This window comes from Primulina eburnea, unplaced genomic scaffold, assembly GCF_022965805.1.
Source record: "Primulina eburnea isolate SZY01 unplaced genomic scaffold, ASM2296580v1 ctg186, whole genome shotgun sequence".
NCBI lineage: Eukaryota > Viridiplantae > Streptophyta > Magnoliopsida > Lamiales > Gesneriaceae > Primulina > Primulina eburnea.
The window spans coordinates 50,766-67,133 of record NW_027331024.1 but is presented as its reverse complement, the minus strand read 5'-3'; the positions used below and the strand labels follow the sequence as shown (position 1 = coordinate 67,133).

General features: G+C 39.3%; 2 protein-coding genes across 2 annotated transcripts; one reads left to right on the top strand and one right to left on the bottom strand.

Moving 5' to 3' along the window:
• The first annotated feature begins 279 nt into the window (after positions 1 to 279).
• LOC140820830 (SWI/SNF complex subunit SWI3D-like) lies at positions 280 to 6,213 on the top strand. Its single transcript, XM_073181197.1, has 7 exons — positions 280 to 789; positions 1,360 to 1,889; positions 2,898 to 3,503; positions 3,678 to 3,844; positions 3,919 to 4,367; positions 4,759 to 4,949; positions 5,469 to 6,213. The coding sequence occupies exons 1-7, from the start codon at positions 351 to 353 to the stop codon at positions 5,847 to 5,849; spliced, it is 2,763 nt and encodes a 920-aa protein (XP_073037298.1). The 5' UTR covers positions 280 to 350; the 3' UTR covers positions 5,850 to 6,213.
• Positions 6,214 to 6,353: 140 nt separating this feature from the next.
• On the bottom strand, positions 6,354 to 14,841 carry LOC140820831 (ras-related protein Rab7-like). The gene is made up of 7 exons (XM_073181198.1): positions 14,610 to 14,841; positions 13,823 to 13,849; positions 13,586 to 13,685; positions 8,383 to 8,529; positions 7,761 to 7,841; positions 7,269 to 7,414; positions 6,354 to 6,610 (listed from the first exon to the last, which is right to left on the bottom strand). The coding sequence occupies exons 1-7, from the start codon at positions 14,660 to 14,662 to the stop codon at positions 6,544 to 6,546; spliced, it is 621 nt and encodes a 206-aa protein (XP_073037299.1). The 5' UTR covers positions 14,663 to 14,841; the 3' UTR covers positions 6,354 to 6,543.
• Positions 14,842 to 16,368: the final 1,527 nt, after the last annotated feature.

Genomic DNA, 16,368 nt, shown 5'->3' with positions numbered 1-16,368 from the left:
AATTATGTATATTTTTTCTTGAAAATATTTTAATTATATTTTCAAGATAACTCATTAAAGGAATTTAAATTATGAATTTTTTTTAATAATCACTTAAAGTCAAAAGCGCGCTATAAAGTAGCAACTCTCAGGTATATTTGTTTATTTTATTATTTTTTTTAAATTTAAAAACTCCGCAGCTATTTGTCGGATCAGCACTCATCAAATCTCAATAATTGAGATCAAATGGACGGTGTAGATCAAGAGGTTACGGTGTTGCTCCGTGTTACCGTGAGGCTGCGTGGTAGAATATAAAATCAAATTGAGATACACACAGAGGCGAGCGGCGGCTGGAAAAGTGTTCAGTGACAATGGAAGAAAAGCGAAGAGATTCCACCGGAACCCCCCCGACGGCGGCCATCGATGATTATACTCCGGCTTCGGAGCCTTTGACGTCGTCTCGGAGGAGAGGTGGTGCACAAAAACGGAAATCGGTGTCCATCAATAGCGGCTTCGGCGGTACAGATCCTCAAGCGACGTCCTCTAAGAGACAGGCTAGGGAAAAGACGCCCGTGGTGCCTTTTCCTCCGATCCACCTCAATGGACCTTGCACTAGGGCACGGGTTCAGCCTAACAATGGTACTAGTTTATCTCTGGATGCGTCCGATTTGAAGGTCGAATCTGAGGCGAAGGCGGAGGAGTTGAGGAGAGTTAGTGAAAGTTGGGAGGAGTTGGAGGCAGAGATTGAGGCCGAATACAAAGCCATTATTTCGAGAGACGCGAATGCCCATGTGGTGCCTATTCATGCTGGTGAGTGAGTTATTATTCAATATTGTTGGAATGTCGTGCTTAGAATGTCGTTTGCAACATCTTTTTTTATAGCTTCAGCCATTTGTTTGGATTTTTAGAGCTGTGCAAGTTTGTGCGGTTGAAAACTTTACGATCGATTATTTTTCAAAGATTTTTACCTTTTGAATCTGCCCAATTGTCGAATTAAGGGAATGAAGTGTTAGTTTGGTGAATTTGAAAAAAATGCAATAACTGAAATATATTTGGCACTGTGCAGTGAAATGTTCACTTCCGAAGCTTAGTTTTCTGGTCTTAAAGACTTAGGGTTTGAGAAATTTGGGTAAGTATTTTAAATTTCACATTTTAATTTCAGAATCTGGAAATGCAAATCCATGTGTGTATGGACTAGAATCTGCTTATTTAATTTAGCAAAGTTTTAGGTCGGAAAACATGTTGCACTGTTGGATAAACGTTTTTGTACATTCGATTGCCAGGTCAGTTGTGCAGAAATAATACTAGGTAGACCTGTTAGAATTTTCTGTCCATTTTCTAAGTGAAACTTACAAAAAAAAAGTGTCTTGTATGTTGTAGGTTGGTTTTCTTGGAACAAAATTCATACTCTGGAGGAGAGGATGATGCCTTCTTTCTTCAGTGGGAAATTGGAGAGTAGGACTCCAGAAATATACATGGAGATACGCAATTGGATAATGAAGAAGTTTCATTTTAATCCAAATTCTCAAATTGAGTTGGAACAACTTTCCAAGCTCACAGTTGGAGATTTGGATGCTAGGCAAGAGGTGATGGAGTTTCTAGATTACTGGGGTCTGATAAATTATCATCCATTCCCAAAGAATGAACCTGTTGCTTCTGTTACTGTTGATGATGATGAAGCAAGAAAAAAGGACTCTTTGATTGAAAAACTATTTCAGTTTGAAACAGTGGAATCATGGACTCCTGTTGTTACTAAGACAAATATGGAGATGCCTTCCATGTCTTCTGGATTGTTACCCGATTCTGTCATTGCTGAAGAACTGAATAAGTCTGAGGGTCCTTCTGTCGGATACCATTGCAATTCTTGTTCTACAGATTGTTCCCGAAAACGTTATCATTGCCAGAAGCAGGTTTCTGTCTCTGGCACTGCTCTTTCTTTGCGTTGATCGTCTACTCTGGCAGATTTTTTGTAATGCTTTTATGTCTTATAAGCGTGAACTAACGTTATTCGGCAATTTTAATGTTTGTGCATTCGTCTAATAATATGTATGCTCAACAATCAAAGTGCAACTAATTGTTTTTAGAAGAAGATGATGGCAAGCCTGTTTCTGCATGGACTTTTATTCAAAATTTTCCTATCGGGACTCCTGACGTAACAAACAAATTCTAATCTCTAGAGAGTAGAGGATAGGTGTCATATTAATAATCACCGACTTGTCGTTTTTACTTGCATTGAGTTGAGGTTGTAATTTAGCTGAAACCTAGAAGCGGTGCAAATTCAGGACATTTGTGGTTTATTCCGGGCAAGTTTTGATCCTTCACTGTTTTAAAGTTAGTTCCTAATGTGAAACTTGGGTAATTTCAAGAATGTTCTAACTTGAAAATATTCAGGAGTTTCATCTTATTGGAAGGTGTGAATTATCATGAGATAGAAAAATGCATAAAAAGGAATTAAAAATCTAACGGGAAAGACAACAATCCAATAAAAAGATTTGTCTGCGAATAACCAAAATGTTGATGAACAAGGAAAATCCCCCTCAACTTGGATGGTTGATTTTTAGATTACTGGCATTTCTGTTCTGTCTGGTATATTGCAAAATATTGTCGGAATCCAAGCGAATCACTTTTTTTGCTTATTTATTAATTGACAATAGATGGTACTCTCGTTACTAGTTATGGAAGTTGGGAGCTTTTTTCTAGCATTTATAACCTCTTCATCTATCTTTTAGGCAACTATTAGATTTGTTCTTTAATCTTTCATTTGGACTTTCTTTCACCGGCTCCCTGATTTTTCTTGTCTTTGTCATTTATTTATACCTCCAAAACTCTTTCTGGTTTTAATTATCCAAGGTTGATTGTTTCTTCCCCTACATCTTTCATGGTAACTTACATGACTGCTGAACTCAACCTGAGCACAGGCAGATTTTGATTTATGTGCTGAATGCTTCAACAATGGAAAGTTTGGCTCGGATATGTCCGTGTCAGATTTCATTCTCATGGAATCAGCTGAAGCCGGTGGTGTTAGTGGAGGGAAATGGACAGATCAAGAGACTCTTTTACTTCTCGAAGCAATAGAGTTGTTCAGAGATAACTGGAGTGAGATTGCTGAGCATGTGGCCACAAAAACAAAAGCTCAGTGTATACTGCACTTTGTCCAAATGCCGATTGGAGATGTGTTCTTCAATAGTGATGATGAAAATGATGCGATTCCTAAAGAAATTGGATTACCAGTTTCAATCGCTAACGAAAATTCATCTCCGAAAGCTGACCACGACACAGATACTGATGTTAAAGATGTCACTGAGAAAACAGAAAATGAGGGTGACGCCACTGACAACCAGGCCTCATCCAGCCCAATGGAAATCCCAAAACCAGAAGAAGTTGATGATTCAGATAAGAGCCTTGAATTTATGGAAAACTTTACGCAGAAAGCCTTGAAGGATGCATTTGAAGCTGTGGGTTCTCTTTCTTCACCAGGGGATAAACTATCATTTGCTGAGGCGGGTAATCCAGTGATGGCATTGGTATGTGGATTAACTTTTCCTTTTCTCCCAAATTGAGTAACTTTTCATGTATTTGCATTGCTGTATGAACTACTTGTTTGAAAGCAAAACTGGTTGCAGTGAGTTTATATTCTGTAAGTCCTACATCTTTTTTTTTTTTGTTTGCTTCCAACCTAGTCTATTTTCTCTTCTTAGGCAGCATTTCTAGTTCGATTGGTGGAACCTAATATTGCAAGTGCATCGATTCATAGCTTCTTAAAAGCTTTATCTGCCAAACATTCCAGCCAACAACTCGCTGCGAGACACTGTTTACCTATGGAAGACCCACCAGACGAGAAGAAAAATCTGGCAGACTCTGAAGGGTTTGTGAATTTCTATACTTAATCATACCTTATAATATGAATATTATTGCTGATATCAATTGAAAAATTTGCAGCGTTGCTACTGAAACTGTTGAGGATGAAACTCAGAAACATGGGAATGAACATGTTGAAAACCAGAATGAGGAAACGCCTGATTCAGCTGTTCAGGGTATCAGCATTCAAGATGATGACAAGGAAGAAAATAAAGAATCTAGTTCTGAGGAATATAAAGAAAAAAAGGATGCTTCCTCTGAACAGAAACTCGCTGCTTCTACCAGTAGTGACAAATCTGAATTTCCAAGGAAACAGTCTCTAAAAGATGCTGCAGCATCAGGTGTTTCAGGGTCACATACCCAGCTTAAATCCAATCATGTAAAAGAATCAGATAATGGAGGTTCAGCTATGGAGTTGTGTCAGTCTGAAGCTCCTCTGAAAGATAAAAATTTGACATCTAACTCAGAAAAGGAAGATACTGAGCCTTTTTTTATGTCAGATTCAGCAACGGAAAAAGAGAAAAGAACAGGTGCAATTCAAAATTCTATTTAGCACTTTTCATCATTTGGAAGAAGGTTTTGGAGTTTCACTAGTTAATTAATGGAAATAATTGAACAATCTATTCATCAACTATTCCTTTACAGGTGAACTGGAAATGAATGGCACAAAAACAAGTTAGTTTTTTTTATTTGCGATGGAGAAATTCATCTCCATAATATGTTACATCACTGGGCTATACTTTGATTTCCAGCAATAAATGGGTTTCTTTTGTTCGTGCGTGTGTATCCGAAGTTCTATAATGGCGCTTAAATGAACATGGATTTTTCACTGAGAACATGTGGTAGCCTATAAAAGAAGGATTGTTACAAGATATTTCTGGGAGGATCTTATTGGATGCCTTCTATCAAATGCTAATGCAGGTGATAAAGAAGCCAAAGAGCATGATGGTAAAAAGAAGAATTCCCTGGTTGCTAAAAATGATCTTGATATCAACAAATTAAAGCGTGCTGCAGTGACTGCCCTTTCAGCTGCAGCAGTGAAATCAAAGCTTCTAGCAGATGAAGAGGAAAGCCAAATTCGTCAGCTTGCTATATTACTGGTAGAAAGACAGGTACTATAACCACTAATATACACTCTCTAGTCTCCTGCTGATGGAACTGCAAATGGATTTAATGGTTTGAGTCATATCTTGGATCATTCACACTTTTGTACTGGTCTGAGCGTATTATTTCATGAAGTTGTCGTGCAAGAGTCCAAATTAACTTGATTTTGTTCGAGAGTGAAATTTGAAGCTTGCATTTCCGATTTGTCACTGAAAGTTGTACTTTATAGCTGCTCGTATTAGCCATTAGTTCTTGTTGAACTTCCTATTTAGAGCTCTATTGTAAGCATGATTGAAGGTATGCATATATGTTAACAAGTTACTCTAAAAGACGGCCACAGCTTAGGATTGGATCCGAAATAATATTTTTGAGACATGACTGTGTGGAATCTGGGCTTCATTTTTTCGTTTCTGTTATCTGTGATAAAGTTGAGCATAATGAACCTCGAGTTCTACGTGATCTCTCTCTCTCTCTCTGCTTTTATACACGTTTCTGTGCTTCCCCTGATTGCTCAGACTTGTTTGCAGTTGCACAAACTCGAAACAAAATTGGCTCTCTTTGGTGACTTGGAAAATGTGGTTTTGCGTGTTAAAGAACAGTTGGATAGGTCAAAACAGAGGCTTTTTCAAGAGAGAGCACAGATTATTGCGACACGACTTGGGATGCCAGCATCTGCTCGGCCTACTTCGCACCATTTACCTTCGAACAGAGCGCCAGCACCAGCACCAGCATCTAATTTTCCGAACCAGGGATTAAGACCCTTGATGGGAACGAACACCCTAAGACCCCCTATTTCACGACCAACAATGGCTCCAAATCCTGCTTCAAGCACTTTCATGCACATAAATGCTGCAGGAAGTTCGATGCAACCCAATTCAGATAAGTTTTCTTCATTTGGCGCAAAGTAGTTGCTTGAGCATTTTTGGAGAAATCATTTTCTTAGCATGATCTGAGAGTTATTGATTGTAGAATTCTAAGCATGTATTTTATTCAAAATTTCTGATAGCAACAATATTGTCTCATACACGCCTAGAAAGAATAGGAAAACCCTGTAAATTCCTTCGACCGGACAGGGTGATTGATTCTCCTTACAACCTTTTGTACTAGTTATGTAGATTAAATGGCCCCAAACTATTGTATTAGTTGTGCTAGGCAGTTCCAGGTACAATTTCTGTATTTATAAATGCACACTCGAGCTAGTTTTCCATGTATTTTGCTCAAATATAACTGATTTTTCTTTTTATAGTCATGCACTGACACATTCAACTTTTAGGCCAAACTTGGGTCAAAGGGTGAATCCAATGATTTTCTAATCTGCTAGGTTACTCGTGGCCAACATACAGCGAAGTAATAAAAGATGAAACGAGAACTGAAGAAGAATATATCTGCATTTGTCATAAGAAACCGAGGGGCAAGCCAATTTAGAGACGGACCAATTAATTTATTACGAAGAGTAGTAAGCTATAGTTCAAACCGGACAAAATTAAGAGTTGGTAAAAAGTAGTGTTACATATATCTCTTGCCAAAATCGAAGATGATACACGCACATTCAACCAATAGGACAACAAAAGCATTTAGAATTGTACATAAAACTGTGTTTGGTCAGCACTCGCATCCACCTGACCTCTGCTGAGAGCCACTTGCGACGTCCATGGTGTCGGGTAAGTACCTTCAATGCCACCAAAATTTTTCTCCAAATTTAGAAAACAATCAAGAAGCTACCATTGCATTGTATTATGTTCAGATGCATCTTTAACTCTAACCCAGCCACGATAGAACCTAATGAAAATTGCATTACCTTGTTCCAACTATCAAAATTAAATTCGAACTTAAACTCAGGGTGTCCTAATGACTATACTTGAGCTCAACTAGAAAAAATTCCAATACTTGGGTCAAGTCAAGCCTGACTCGCTCAAGTTTATCTGGTTTCGAGCTTTTGACGAGCTCAGTTTTTTGTAGCAACAATCTAGCACGAGTTTGACAATTATATGGCCCTCGTATATTTCCAAAAATAGTTGATAAGGGGCCACACTAAATCAAATGATATTTGGAAGTCGAGAAAACATTGGCGCGATTATTGACGAGTACTCTAGCCTGAGACAGCAGAACTCTACCTTGACTTAAGACAGCAGACGAGCTATTAACTCAACTCCGATTCAGTCAAAGCTGATTTCTCTTGCTGAGCTAATTCCAAGCAGTTTGGATCAATAGAGCCTTATCCAACACATATGTCCAAACTAATATGATGTTTATTTGCATTCAGAATGAATCTGTTGAACCAGATTTGGAACGAAAGCATGTAGTTTTTTATTTATTTAATCACTCACATTTCTTCTTCTTCACCACTCTTCAAGGCATTCTTCGCAATGACCTGGAAAGCCTCCTCAATATTGGTGCCTTCCTTGGCAGAAGTCTCGAAGTAGGGAATGTTCCCTTTTGAGGCACACCAAGCCCGAGCCTTTTTCTCAGATACCTGCAACATTGCAATTGAGTTGGCATAACATTCTCAATAAAAAAAAGAAAAGTTCACAGGTTCAAGAACTGAATTATGATAGACATTAGTAGTATAAATATCAGCATTGCATTCCCTCCGATACACCAATAAGATCCAGAATCATCATCAGTGTCCAGTGTGTCACCACCTCCAAAATATGTTCAATTTTTTTCTTTCAGCAATCGGGGCATTCCTAAAGTGTGAGCCATACTTGTGTCTTGACACCGTATAGACCTCTTTCAAAAGTACTCGTGCATCGCAGGGAAAAAAGGCTTCTCTGAAGAAAGGGAAAAAAAAGAGGAAAAGCATAAAGAAAAAAGCTTACCACTCTGCTATTTCCACCATCCACATCGATCTTATTGCCAATCACAACAAATGGAAAATTTTCTGGATCTGATGGACTTGCCTGCAGGAAAATTTCCCTTTTTGTTAGCATTTTTCATTTCTCAAACTAATAAAGAAGTGGGGCCAACACAAACGACAAAACTTTGTTCTCAAATTGTATGCAACTAAATAAATAGCACAAGGGAATATATTTTGAACATAAACAAGGCCAAAAAAATTTCAGACTATCCTAGTACATTAAAACAAAACATACTCTTGTTACCCAGCACGGACAAAAGCGAAGAAAAAAAAGCAGCATAAAACATTTATATTTCAAAACCACAAGGGTAATTCCTTGGATGTTTTGTACTAAATCTAATCTAATCAACTTCTTTTGAAGCATGAGGAAGACAGTGGTTGGTAAATTCTCAGTCCATTATAAAGAGAGATGCACACAAAAATTCAAATGTGAGTTTGAGGAACGATGAAAGAGCAGTGTTGTCCTTACAGACACGCAAAGAAATGACACCAACGAAAAAGAATAACAGGTTTCACAATAAATAAGAATGAATAGTACAGATACCTGAAGCCAGGTAAGAAGACAAAAAGAACCACACAAGTACCTGAATAAGAAATTCTTCTCTCCAGTTGTTGAGATTATCAAATGATTTAAGTACATTGACATCATAGACAAGAACACAGCAATCAGCACCACGGTAAAATGCAACCCCAAGACTTTGAAATCTTTCTTGGCCAGCTGTATCCCATATCTAATTCAAGAACAGAGTCAGTCCAAGATCTTGAGAATTGCTCTAGAGTATTAGATGTACATGGAAATACAGGTCATTTATTACATAATTTCAGTTGTCTGATCATGTTTTCAACTCAAAGGATACCCGTATGGCCATATTACATCTTAACTAAGACTTGTATCTGTTCGGATGTCCAAATTTAAAACTAAAAGTTCGAAAATAAGAATTGATATAGGTGGATTTTACTTGTTTTTCATATCATGTTATGTCGCATTGTGTTGCATTTATCAATTAGATTGCATGCATCTTGTGTTATTTTAGCATGATTTATGTTTTCTTGTTGCTCATGTGTTTAGTTGGTGAGAATGCAGGAAATTCATGCATAAACTGAAGAAATTCGAGAGACCTCCGCCCGGGCGAATATTTATGTCCGCCCGGGCGCTTCAAGGTGGGAGAAAATCAAGATTTGCGAGAGTCATCCGCCCGGGTGGAAACTTATGTCCGCCCGGGCACGTCAAAGAAAAATAAAAATGCAGGATTTGCGAGAGTCATCCGCCCGGGTGGAAACTTACGTCCGCCCGGGCGCGTTTGAATTTTGGAAAGATTTGCTGCCAATTTTCTTCCTAAATTTCGAAAAGAGGCTGATTTGTTGGACGATTTGGGACTGATTCAGGGATTATTGATCATTATTCAGCAGCCACCAAAAAGCCTTGGGGAGGATTCCGTGCTTGGAGTGAAGAGGCGAAGATTTCCGGGAATCGTCTTTGCGTTTTACGTCAAATCTAGTATTTCTAATTTAGTTTTTATTCTGTAAACATCGTTGTGTTTAATTTTATTATGAATTCGAGTAGCTAATTTAAATATTTGTTGGGATTTAATGGGATCTTACCCCAAACTTTGATTTAATTAATTTATATTCCGATTGTTACGTTAAAATAAAAAAAAATTCCGCTGCTGATAGATACCTCGATTCAAGATAATATCGTCAAGTTCAATTTACACCTTCAAACATCTTCGTTCCCCACTTTAGATTTAAATTTTTCCATCGTATCATGTATGCTTCTAGTTCTAACATTCGTGCAAAGAGGATTCAACATTTTAAATGAAACTTCATGTCTTTACCACAGTATGTGCTAAAGGAGTGCAATTATACGACAAACAGGGCATGTCTCATCACCTCTTAATAATCATTGGCTAACAAGTACTACTTCTAACACTGTCGCTGACACACACCAATGCAAAAACGAATAAAACTAAATGTCCACAAATAAAACCAACACAACACAAAAATGAACACACAAAACAACACTCATCCACCCCCCAATACTAAAGTCGAGTAGTGTCCCCAATGCAACAGACGATAGAAAAAGAGACAGAGAGTGCATAACAAAATAGATGCAATATGACCTAAGCATGCAACAGAAACAGAAATACGCAAAATGATCTAAACGAAATGCAGAAAATAAAAAAAAGCGACAGAATTGACTCCCCTCTCAAAGATCATCCTCCTCGTGTGCCTCTGGGGGAATGACGCCCTCTGGTGCATCGGTATAGTGGAACTGAAACGGTGGCATGAAAGCTGGCATAGGTGGTGGGAGAAGGGCCGAGTCAACACCACTGTGGCTCAGGGACAGACGCAGCATGGCATCAGTGACGGCCATGATATGTCTGACACACATCCTGCCACTGTAGCTGATGGTCAGCGAAGGCAGCAAACTCGTCCATCTGGTCCTGAAGAAGGCGACGTCGAGATCTGGGGGTCGGTGGTGGTGGCTGCTGTGGCACGGGATCGAAAGTCAAACCGTCCCATATAGGGCCAAACTGCAGGAAAGCCTTCCGCCGTACTGCCATTTTCTGTAGCCAGCTAGCGTCATTCAAGAGCCTTGGTCGGTGGCAACCACTCATCGTCATCCTGAAAAACGACCTCAGCGCCCGCACACAGCTCGGTGATAATGTGGGGAAGAATAATGCTACATTCGGATTATGAATGCTCAACTGGATCTGTGAATGAATAATCTTGCCCACATTGAGTGGCATGTGAGTGATCGGTGCGTAAAGCATCAACCCTCTGCTCTCTTTGTACTTCGCTAGTGTGCCCGATTGGCATCAATCGCGTGGCCAAAAATGCATACCACATCGCAGCCGGGACTAACAAATATTTTTCGGCGAAGCAAGTGTACGATCCATGTGTCTTCCACGGAGACCCCGAATAGCAGATTCTGTGCATCATCAGGTCTAAGTTGGGTTCTGCTGCCCATGCGACATATACTGAATCGTCCACAGCCGGTGTCTCGAGCACCCTATTAATTTCTACCGAACTAAAATCTACCAGCTTTCCTATCACAAATGCTTTACTATAGCTCCTCAATCTCACTCCAATCTCTTGTTTTGTGCAAATTTCAGGAAGAATCTTGTATCTCCATCTTCACCAAGCGTCGAGAAGCGATATTTCCGATCAAGAACTGAGATTTTCCGGCCACCTCTGAACTTGCCGGTCGCCACTTGCTCTGTTCCGGCCACCACTACCATATCTCCGGTCGCCGCCACCGATTTCCGACGAGGCATTCTTCCGGCAACAAGCCCCCTATTCCGGGCTACTTGTGCTTCCCAATTAATCCACAATGGCATCCAAAAAAGCTCGGGTAAGTCACACCGCTTCCTCATCTTCATCGCAAAATTCTCAGTTATTTGTGAACGATACCGCTAGAAAACGCTATGAACACACGAAAATACATCGTGCTCCTCTTCGTGAGCGTGGATTCCAATTGGTGGTCCAAATTGAAATTATTAATCAGATTGCTAGTCGAGGTTGGACAAAATTTTGTGCCCAACCGCAAGCCGCGGTGGCACCGGTGGTGAGGGAATTCTATGCTAATGCGACTGAGAGGAGCGATAGTAAAGCATTTGTGAGAGGAAAGCTGGTAGATTTTAGTTCGGTATAAATTAATAGGGTGCTCGAGACACCGTCTGTGGACGATTCGGTATACTGCCGCATGGGCAGCAGAACTCAACTTAGACCTGATGCGCAGAATCTGCTATCCGGGGTCTCCGTGGAAGACACCTGGATCGTACACTTGCTTCGCCGAAAAATATTTGTTAGTCCTGGCATGCGATGTGGTATGCATTTTTGGCCACACGATTGATGCCAGTCGGGCACACTAGCGAAGTACAGAGGAAGAGGGGGCTGATGCTTTACGCACTGATCACTCACATGCCACTCAATGTGGGCAGGATTATTCATTCACAGATCCAGTTGAGCATTCATAATCCGAATGTAGCATTATTCTTCCCCACATTATCACCTAGATGTGTGCGGGTGCTGGGGTCGTTTTTCAGGATGACGATGAGTGGTTGCCACCGACCAAGGCTCTTGATGACGCTAGCTGGCTACAGAAAGTGGCAGTACGACGGAATGCTTTCCCGCAGTTTGGCCCTATATGGGACGGTTTGACTTTCGATCCCGTGCCACAGCAGCCACCACCACCGACCACCAGACCTCGACGTCGCCTTCTTCAGGACCGGATGGACGAGTTTGCTGCCTTCGCTGACCATCAGCTACAGTGGCAGGATGTGTGTCAGACATATCAGGCCGCCACTGATGCCATGCTGCGTCTGTCCCTGAGCCACAGTGGTGTTGACTCGGCCCTTCTCCCACTACTTATGCCCGCTTTCCCGCCACCGTTTCAGTTCCACTATGCCGATGCACCAGAGCCGGAAGCTGGCGTCATTCTCCCAGAGGCACACGAGGAGGATGATCTTTGAGAGGGGAGTCACTTATGTCCCTTCTTTTTATTTTCTGCATTTCGTTTAGATCATTTTGCTTATTTCTGTTTCTGTTGCATGCTTAGGTCATATTGCATCTATTTTATGCACTCTCTGTCTCTTTTTCTATCGTCTGTTGCATTGGGGACACTGCTCGACTTTAGTATTGGGAGGTGAGTGTTGTTTTGTGTGTTCATTTTTGTGTTGTGTTGGTTTTATTTGTGGACATTTAGTTTTAGTCGTTTTTGCATTGGTGTGTGTCAGCCGACAGTGTTAGAAGTAGTACTTGTTAGCGAATGATGATTAAGAGGTGATTAGACATGCCCTGTTTGTCGTATAATCGCACTCCTTTAGCAATAATGTGATAAAGACATGAAGTTTCATTTAAAATGCTGAATCCTCTTTGCACGAATGTTAGAACTAGAAGCATGCATGATACGATGGTGAAAATTTAAAACTAAAGTGGAGAACGAAGATGTTTGAAGGTGTAAATTGAACTTGACGATATTCTCTTGAATCGAGGTATCTCTCAGCAGCGGGGAAAAAAAAAAGAGAGAACGATGGAGATGTAAGGTGTGGGGGAGCCGAATAAAGGAATGAAATCCTATTCCGGGCTAAAGTTGGATATGTAAGGTGTTGAAGAGCCGAATAAAATGAATCCTATTCCTGACGAAAAATGTAAAACACATGGATTTGATTCTGATCATGTTTTTCAACTCAAAGATACCCGTATGGCCGTATGACATCTTAACTAAGACATGTATCTGTTTGGATGTCCAAATTCAAAACTAACAGTTCGAAAATAAGAATATACCCAAAACATATTTTCCTCAAACTGTTATCCTTCGGCTGAAACTTTTGATACCCAAATCTAGCAGAGTGACCATCGTGGGTCTTTGAAGCATAAACATAATATGAGAATTTTTGGCAACCAAGGTAAGTCATCCATAGGGATGAGACATGTGAAACAAGTACGGGTCTCATCTTGGCTCAAAAACTTCTACATCATGGTGCCCAAACACCATAAGGACACATGCGTACCAAATCCTTATGCAGTATCTCACAGTGATCCAAGGTCCTAAGAACTTGATTTTCTTGCCAACTTTGTGGAAAAATAAGTTGTCTGAATGAACCAACTAGGTCCGTCCTCGACTCCTCGGTAATTTCTCTCACTTTAATCGAAAACCTTATATATAAACATAACAAAAACCTTTACATCTAAAACCTCAAAGCACACCAAGATCCCTCAAAACCATTAACAACACCATTCTATAACAGCTATCATGATGAATCAAACACATTCCCGACCTACCTGTAAAGTAAAGAGTCGGTCCTCAAACTGAACTTCCTTGGTCAGAAAATCTGCCCCAATAGTGGCCTTGTATTGGATGCTAAATTTCTTATTTACATATCTTTAAATGACAGTCAAGAAAAACCACAATAGAAATTAATCTAGAAATGTTTTTTGTCAAGAAGAAAAGAACAAGTTGAGACTATCTTTAAGTGAGAGCAATTATCCTAACATATATGATTAACTTTTCAAGGATACTGATTCATCAAAGAGGTCTTTCCCACCCTGCAAATCACGCACAACACAGTTCCACACAGGTCAATCAACGTATGCATTCACATAAATGGTGATATAGTGCTTTTCTATAAACAAGAAAATTAGATGAAAATAATGAATGCAAAGAACATCATCTCCGTGTCGGTCTCATTATCGGATTTTAGTGATAAGTGAAGACACAATATTTCCCCCTTTTATTTTGTTTCAACATCCATTTGGATAAATTGATTTCCCGTATGAAACTGAAACAACATTTTTCTGTTCAACAGAACAATCAAAATTTGAGATTTTAAGGAACGGAGTTGGACATCATAACAAAGTGAAAGTTTTGAAAAGTAATGAACGCCAAAATGAATCTTCCCTGTTGTTCACGATAAGATTCATACCTCAAACATGCCAAGGAAATTGATTTAAAAATAACCATAATCTACGTTAAACATAACTTCTTCACAGATAACACATCTTTTCACATAACAATACAACTAAACTACATGATAAAAGAGGAAACTGATGCTTAAAACGTCGAAATAAATTATTTTTCAGAAATAATTTTCAATAATCTAGCATATTCGTTCAACTCTACTGCATGATCTAGTCGTAAATCTTATCAGCTCATCAAACATAGGAAAAAAAAGCCTAGAAATGAAAGACCCACATTCCAAGACAATCAAATAAAAAACATCCAACATCAACACATGTATCGAAACATCCACATGATTCGCACATTTATAATGAAAAACAAGAACGTATGATTGCAACGACCACTTGCCCGCTGTCGCCGAGAATGATGACTTTGAGAAGAGCTCTTCTACGAGATGGCATCGTTTCGAATTCGGGTTGGATACAGACGACCCGATCTCAGATTCCTGATCGTAGAAGTAGAGGAAGGAAGAAGAACGAGGTTCTCGAAGTTTTTTATTTCGAGAAATTTTTCGATGGATAGTTTAATTTATGAGTCATCTTTGTTGCTGTAAGTCGGCTGAGTATGTTTCCAGCTGGAGGCTTCTGGATTTTTATTTTAGCTGTGGATCATAATCATAAATAAGAGAGAGAAGAGACAAGAGTTCAGTTTGGACGATATTTTGAATTTGATTGATTAAAAATAATTTTTAAAATTTTAGTTATTTTTTTTTTTATATTTTGAGTTCGAGTGATTAAAAAAATGATTTTTTGACATTTTTGGCGATAACGTTAGTTTGTATGTCATTATTTTCGCTCTTTCTAAGATTTCGAAATATAAGACAACTCTTTAAAATCTTTTTTCAAGTGTGAAATCTACTGATCTTCTCATTAGATCAAGTAAACTTTTAAGTCGGTCTTGAGCAATCCTGAGTTTTGCTTGGATGATCGTTACATTTTCCACCTTTTTTCGGACAAGCTCAGGCCCAACGATGACTTTCTCTCCTACTTCATCTCAGTAGAGAGGTAATCAACATTTTTATTCGTACAAGGCTTCATATGAAGCCATTCAAATACCGCTTGAATAGTTTTTATTGTAGGCACATTCAAATACTGCTAGGATAATTTTTATTGTAGGCGACCGCATTTAAAGGTAGATATTCACTCCAATTACAAATGAATTCTAAGACACATGCTCGCATCATATCATCAAGGGTTTATATTGTTCTCTTTGTTTGATCATCTGTTTGAAGGTGATAAGCAATAATGAGAGTAATCTTAGTATCATATCTTGTTGAAAGCTTTTCCAGAAAAGATATGATGAATTCTTTTTGATGGGATAGTCGAGATAGAATGGAACTGATATACATTGTGAAAAGCTGGACAAATTATGTAGGTGCAAAGACGAAGGTGGGTTGGGTTTTACCGTTTTAGGAAGCTCCATGAATTTACGCATCTCTTCTAGCCAAGCAAAGCTGGAAGCTGTTGACTAAACCAAACTCCTTAGCCTCCCGGGTCTTAAGAGCTGGATATCTACACGGTAACTGTTTGAATGCCAAAATTGAGCATAACCCAAGTGGTAGAGTCTATTGTCCACACATGATTTATTTCGTAAAGGGGCTAGGATTCAGATTGGTTTAGGCAAGCAAACAAATATCTGAAATGATCCCTGGTTACCTGATAAGCTTTATCTTTTCATTGAGTTGTCCACGGTGACGGTAGTTTCGGCGTAACTAAGATAATGGAGCTTGAGATTTGGATATTGTGTATAGTAACGTCGACTCCAACTATTTTGGATTTTAAACGGAGATAATCCTTCTTGTAAATTTTAATAACATATCTTCGTCTTTCTTCAATTATCTAATCAAGTCCACAATCAGAAAATTGATTTTTGTATAGATTGCACTAGAGATCTAAACGAAATTTATGTTGAGTGTTGATCGCCGGAATTTCAAAAATCCGACGGCGGTGCGGGAGCTTCGCGGTGGTTGGGTTGTGGCTAAAGATGTCAATGGGACGGGTATAGCTAGATTCAAGACCTATCCTATGAAGAAAATCTTGACTCATTACCCGCCACACCTTGGTTACATATTCTTTGGACTCGCCCCAACCCGAATACAAAACGGGGC

Bases quoted from the DNA above. Each gene is read 5' to 3' on its own strand.
- LOC140820830 (XM_073181197.1), top strand. From the start codon at position 351: ATGGAAGAAAAGCGAAGAGATTCCACCGGAACCCCCCCGACGGCGGCC. The intron at 790-1,359 runs GTGAGTGAGTTA...TGTATGTTGTAG, and splicing joins TGTGGTGCCTATTCATGCTG to GTTGGTTTTCTTGGAACAAA. The intron at 4,368-4,758 runs GTGCAATTCAAA...ATGCTAATGCAG, and splicing joins GGAAAAAGAGAAAAGAACAG to GTGATAAAGAAGCCAAAGAG.
- LOC140820831 (XM_073181198.1), bottom strand. From the start codon at position 14,662: ATGCCATCTCGTAGAAGAGCTCTTCTCAAAGTCATCATTCTCGGCGAC. The intron at 7,842-8,382 runs GTACTTGTGTGG...ATTTTCCTGCAG, and splicing joins GAGAAGAATTTCTTATTCAG to GCAAGTCCATCAGATCCAGA. The intron at 6,611-7,268 runs GTGAGTGATTAA...GTGGCATTGAAG, and splicing joins AGTGGTGAAGAAGAAGAAAT to GTACTTACCCGACACCATGG.